Genomic DNA, 6,666 nt, shown 5'->3' with positions numbered 1-6,666 from the left:
TTGGCGCCCCTGTGTAGGTTTTAAGAGGAGTCGTCAATTCAATTGGAGACTCCTCCTAAAATGCAATTTTTTGTTATATGGTATACGTGATAGATAAATTTGATATAGGACCACTTGATATTAATAAAAATTTTCGTTTACACAAAGAAACCTAATGGTGATGACCGAGATCACCTAACCGACCTCCGGTCCCACATCCTCTAGCTACCCTAACCCGTGGCCCTAACCCACGTTGACGATTCTGTACCGGTGTTTGAGCATCTGAGGGGCCAGGAGCGTCACTACAAAGTACAGGAGAAGGTCTGTTGAGGTAGTCAGACAATTCGGCATAGTCTTCAGTATGCATCGATGGTTGCTTGGTTTCGAGGTCTGAATGCATGGTGTCTCCACTTGAATTGGCGCCCATGTGCAAGGAATGAGTGGGGGCGCCAATTCATTTGGAGTGTGTGTCTGCATGTCTGACACGTGGCTGTCTTGTCTCTTGCATGCTGAACATGTCACTTCTTAGTAGCTTGCATGGTCGACACATCATTTCGGAGTAGCTTGCATGTGCGACACGTCATTTCGGAGTAGCTTGCATGTGCGACACGTCACTTCGAACTAGCTAGCATGTGAGACACTTCACTCCTCTATTTAAGTGTCTTACTATCAACATCCAAGACACTTCACTCACATTCATCTGCAGTAAGAAAATGGTTTTCATCTGCACAATTTCATCTTCATCATTATATAGTGTCAACGTTCACTGCAACGGTGAAACATACGAGTCTGAGCTATATGGTTTTTGTTTTCGAAACACCGATACCATTAGACTCACGATCAAGAGAAACGCAACATTCTTGCATTTGAAAAAAAAATACAATCCTGTATAGGATCGGGTATTGTGTCAAAGATCACATATCAAAATCCAATATTTTTTGAGAATAGTCAATGTAAGTATTTCCCCCTTAAGGTACGAGACGATGAAGATGTTGAATACATGTTTGTTAGTCATGAACATTCAGGCTGCAACTGTATTGAGTTATACATTACTCTTCAACCATGTATACCATCTCAACAGTCTCAACTAACCGGTCAGGATGAATCTGGTGAAGATGATCCACAATGGTCAGATGAATTCAACCCAGAAGCAGAAGCAGAAGTGGACGTCGTTGATAAAGAAGAAGAGGAGACCGAGATACAGGTTGATCACATGTTGAACAACGACGATGAAGATGATGATCAACCACCACCAATACCTCCTAGTCATGTCTACAATCCGCCTCAACATATGACAAATATGGATCTCCACGGCGATGAAACATCCAACAGTGTTTTCTATAATCCGTATCTGAGATCAAAAGGCGAATTAAAGGTGGGAGACATGTTTCGTACCAAAGAAGAATGTGTTCTGGCTATCAAAAAATTCCACATGAACAACTCTGCTGATTTTACAGTGAAACACACTGATTCTAGAAGGTATGTTATCGAATGGCGGTTGCACAAGATGGAAACAACAATGTCTTTCCCATTGCCTTTGCTCTTGTTGAAGGTGAAACGGCTGGTGGATGGGGTTTCTTTCTTCGACATCTCAGAACGCATGTGGCTCCACAAGCCAATCTCTGTTTGATTTTTGATAGACATGTTGCCATTGAGAGTGCCTACAAAAACCATGACAACGGATGACATGATCCTCCTTCTACCCATGTCTACTGTATCAGACACATTGCACAAAACTTCATGCGTGCTATAAAAGATAAGAATCTTCGCAAGAAGGTGGTGAATGCTGGGTATGCTCTAACTCAGCCGTCATTTCAATATTATCGTGATGAAATTAGACTGTCTAATGAAGACGCATGGAGATGGCTAAATAACATACCAGTAGAAAAGTGGACAAGGGCATCTGACAAAGGTTGTCGATGGGGCCACATGACAACAAACATTGTGGAATGCATGAACGGGGTATTCAAAGGAATTCGAAATCTGCCGATAACCGCCTTGGTAAGATCAACCTATTATAGGTTAGCTTCTATGTTCGCAACCAGAGGTAAAAGTTGGAGTGCGGTGTTAATGTCCGGGCAAGTATTCAGTGAGTGTTGCATGAAGGTCATGAAAGAGGAGAGCATCAAAGCTAGCATACACGCTGTAACAGTCTTTGACCGTCATAGGCAAAATTTCAGCGTCCAGGAAACAATGAACCACAACGAGGGGAGACCAAATTTAGCCTACGTTGTTAGACTAAACAGAAGTTGGTGCGATTGTGGAAAATTCCAGGCCTTCCGTATACCTTGCTCCCATGTCATTGCAGCATGCGCTTATACTCGTCAAGATGCTTACAGCCATTTATCTGACGTGTACAAGGCCAACACCATCATGAATGTATATAATCAAAGCTTCTCAGTACTACCAATGGAGGATTATTGGCCTCTATATGAAGGTGATATTGTTTGGCACAGTGACGAGATGCGTAGAAAGAAGAAAGGAAGGCCAAACAACACACGTATCAGAACAGAGATGGATTCCACAAACAAAATGATAAGATTATGTAGTATCTGTCGTCAACCAGGACACAACAAGAACAACTGTCCCAATCGAGGAGCATCATCTAGGTCTTAAGCTTTTTGTAACATTGTATTTCTGTAACCTTCAATCATTATATATCATTAAGTTTTTGTTACAACGAGGTTCACAACAAACATCAGTACAAAATACGCTATCTGAAAACATAAATATTTATAACTGATTACAATAATCAAATTGATGTCGTCTTGATCGAACATCATTTTCCTAGCATCCTTATCAGTCTTCATTCGCACCCAACCAAAGATACTGTCAAGTCTCTCAATACTTCTAATTTTTCCCCTTATGGTATTTACCCATCTAACCAACGAACCAGCTCCCTCTTCAGTTGATCGAACGTAGTGATGTTCCAGAACAGCATCAGCATCTGAGGTTCGTCTCTCGCATAAATCACCTTACCGTATCGGCGACGAACACCAAACATGATTGTCAAATGATTGTGTGAGATGTGGAACATTTACTCACACAACACATTTATTTATAACACCAAAATTGTATTTTATGAGGAGTCTCCAATTGAATTGGCGACTCCTCTTAAAACCTATACAAGGGCGCCAATTGGATTGGCTAGGGCACCTGCCCTAGCCAATTGGCGCCTCCATTCAAGTTTTAAGAGAAGTCTTCAATTCAATTGGCGACTCATCCTAAAAATGGGATAGTTTGGGACTTTTTTTGAAACCAGGGATATTTTGGAAATTTCCTTAAAAGAGTGGATTATTTTTGTAAAAAAACCACGGGAGAGAGTAATAAGATTTTTACATTAATCTTTAAATGGAACTCACATTTTTTATCTGAGTCTATTTTTTTCCAATTAAATTAACATTCATTAAAATGTGTCCTTTACTTTATGTCACATCAATTTGGTTCTGACCCAATTTGCATATTTTAATCCCCACTTAATCACATTTATTAGCTGTTTTCAAGTTTCAAATTTCAATTTGTAGACTTCCCACTTGGCCAATATTTGCAATTCCGAGTCGCCGCGTTTAACAAAAGCGATTACCACACAACTAAAAGCATTTAATAAATCATTCCTTCTATCATACTATCTCTCTTAATTGCTTTTTATAAAAGACAATTTTATAGTTTATTGAATAATTAATATATATAATTTATAATCTGGTTAAATATATTGATTATTTAATAAATATAAAAAATAAATTAAATAAATTGTCTCTTATATAAAAAAATTAAGATAGTATTTAATATAAAAAGTTAGAGTTACTACATTATTTGTCCATGTTAAATTAGTGATTTTTAAAAATCTCCTATAGAAAAGTTTGAATATGAAGATTTTCTTGTTTGATCCCTTAATAAATTTATTCATCAATAATTTTTAAAATATAAAGTTATTATAAATGATTAATATTTAAATTATCCATTTTTAAATTGACGATTTTTGAAAAACTCTCCCTACTATATTATTATTTTTTATGATTAAATTTTTTGAATGACAAAATAGAAGAATCTTCGCATGACAAAGAAAAAATTCAAACGTTTTTTTATAGAGTTTTTAAAAAATTATCAATTTAATAGAGACAAATAATTAACCCAAATAATTAAAATTAAAATATTAATGATACAACAGTTATATATATATATATATATATATATATATATATATAAAAGAAAAAAGAACCAAGTTGTAAAGAAAAGAAGAAAAGGCAAAATTGATTGATGAAAAAAAAGTAGAAAAGGCAAAGAGTAAAGAGATTAAAAAACAAGTGCGTTTCGCCGCTGCCTAAATTTGAAGAGTAATGCAAAATGATTAATGGTGATAGAAAGTGAAAGAAAAGCAACATTTTGCCATAAAAACAAAAGGGTTCCACTTTCACATGCCTAGATGCTGTGTTATCCATTATACCATTTTCTTATGTGACTTTGATGGGTTTAAGGACTTCAATTATAGCCGCTGATTAATTTCATCATCAACCCACCAAAATATTATTCTTTCCCTTTTCTTTATCTTAATCTCATTATAGATATATTAATCACAATCATTATTTTATCACATACTCATTCATCTTAAATTCATGTATTAGTTTAAGGAGAATTTCCCTAAAATGTATAATTTTATATTGCTAAGATATGTTCTATTGAGAACTCAAGAGTTGAGACTCAAAAGAGAATGTTGATATTTTATATGAAAAAGAGCACTAAACATTGTTTCTATTTGGTTATTGGTGAAGACCCACTTTATAAAATAAACTTTGATTTTGCTTCCTATGTATACACACTTCTGCGTTTCGTGTCATCCCTTTCTCTTGGATTTTTTACACACAAAACATATGGAATCATATGCTAAATCGAAACAAAAAATATATATATTGTTTCAATGTGACATGCAAATTTATACTCTTTTTTTTAACTCATGGACTGTGTTCAAGAGAATGTAATTCCAAATATTTAATGATAACAAAATTAGAAGAATATGTTTACATTAAAAAAAATAGTTCAGAAGTTTTCTTGTTAAATCGATTTCTAATATATTGTTTCTAAGATAATTCGAGTTAATATTTGAGAACGAATATTCTTGATCAAGTATTCATTTATGATTGAACTTATAAATACATATAATTAAGTATTCAATCTTTCTCTAATACGAAATTAAGAAATTCGATTATGTAAGTTGAAAGACTACGATGACTAATCTGAGTCATAAAAATTAATTAGTCATTATATCATTAAACTTTATTAAACAGAAAAACCAAAAACATAATTAGTAGCAAAGTCGCATTCCTTCGTTATCAAAAACAAAAATTCATCCCAAAAATAAAAAACTAAAAACTCATTTCAAAGTGAGATCATATCCAAGTGCTCACAAAACCACTTGAACATGAAAAGGAAGTGCTTTCTATACTTCACCAAAATTTTGTTGCTCATAATAACAACTTAATTACTTATCGTTTCCTCGTTCGTTAATCCTGATGATTGAGTCGAACTTGATTCAGCTCCGCACGTGCAATAGGGCGAAGAAGAATTGATAATCGGTTTTGCCAAAAAAGTTGGTTTAACTTCTCCCGCCATAATCACAAGCACCTCAGGCTCGGAATTAACCATCACAACATTCATGGACATTCCTTGTTTCATTTCTTCATCCGAATTCGACGATTGCAACGAAGAACCGCGCTTTTTGTAGTTGCATACAAGAATCACCAATGCAACTGAAATCAAAATGAGCATTAGTGCTAAGCCACCAAATAGATAAGGAATTGGTGATTTCCATATCTTGATAACATTGGTTGATGATATTGTTGATGTTGTTGATGATGATACACTATTTATTGGCCTCATTTTTTTCTTTCTTTTCACTCTTTGAGATTTTCTAACACTTGATCTCTCTTTGTTTCTCTATGGAAGGTAGTGAAAATAAGTGAAGTGGTGGTTCAAGAATTTATAGTGAAAATGATAAAGTTTTTGTTTACAAAAGTGCCCTTTTGGTTTTTGAGGAAGATTCCTTTATGTGCTTGGTTTGATGCTTTCTTGTAGATGATGTGAGTATAGTGCCAAGGCATTAGTGATTTAGGTGTCAAAAGTGGTTTATATTAAGTATTAAAAAAAAGTACTACTATCCCCTTTGTTTTTTTAAAACCATATCATGACACAAACATTTTCTATGTGCCTTTAATTATATTTTATTTTGGTATCATTAAGGTACATTTATTATATATTAATTTTTTTATATAAATAAATAATTTTAAAAAAAAAACATATAAACTATTTGTATTTATACCTATCATAAAGATTTGAATAACTATTTATTTTTTATAAATAATTTAAATATATATAAAATTGTAAATTATTTATATTTTATTCATATCAAAGAGATTCGATAGAATTTTATATTTGTTAGAATTTAACAAAAGAAATGTAAATTTAATAAAATGAAAAATGTTGATAATTTAAAAATAAAAATAGGAGATCACAACGTGATTTAAATATCTTGAATTTATAATAGAAAAAGATGGAAAAAAATTTGTTTGTAAAAATGTCACTTTAGTTTTGAGGAAGATTCGTTTATGTTCTTGGCTAGATGCTTCTTGTAGATATGAGTATAGTACAAAGACATTAACTGATTGTACTACTGTTCTCTTTGGTCTTTTAAAA

The 6,666-nt window shown here is 33.5% G+C and overlaps 1 protein-coding gene across 1 annotated transcript; it reads right to left on the bottom strand.

Annotated features, from left to right (window-relative positions):
* Positions 1-5,211: 5,211 nt before the first annotated feature.
* Positions 5,212-6,016, bottom strand: LOC127128442 (protein GLUTAMINE DUMPER 6). The gene has a single exon (XM_051057787.1). It carries the CDS (start codon positions 5,851-5,853, stop codon positions 5,452-5,454), a length of 402 nt encoding a protein of 133 aa, XP_050913744.1. The 5' UTR covers positions 5,854-6,016; the 3' UTR covers positions 5,212-5,451.
* Between the last annotated feature and the right edge of the window lie 650 nt (positions 6,017-6,666).

The sequence above is a fragment of the Lathyrus oleraceus genome, chromosome 3 (assembly GCF_024323335.1).
Source record: "Lathyrus oleraceus cultivar Zhongwan6 chromosome 3, CAAS_Psat_ZW6_1.0, whole genome shotgun sequence".
Lineage (NCBI taxonomy): Eukaryota > Viridiplantae > Streptophyta > Magnoliopsida > Fabales > Fabaceae > Lathyrus > Lathyrus oleraceus.
Note: the sequence above shows the minus strand (reverse complement) of the source record. Positions and strands in the feature narration are given on the sequence as shown.

Excerpts from the sequence above, each read along its gene's own strand:
- LOC127128442 (XM_051057787.1), bottom strand. The coding sequence starts at position 5,853 with ATGAGGCCAATAAATAGTGTATCATCATCAACAACATCAACAATATCA.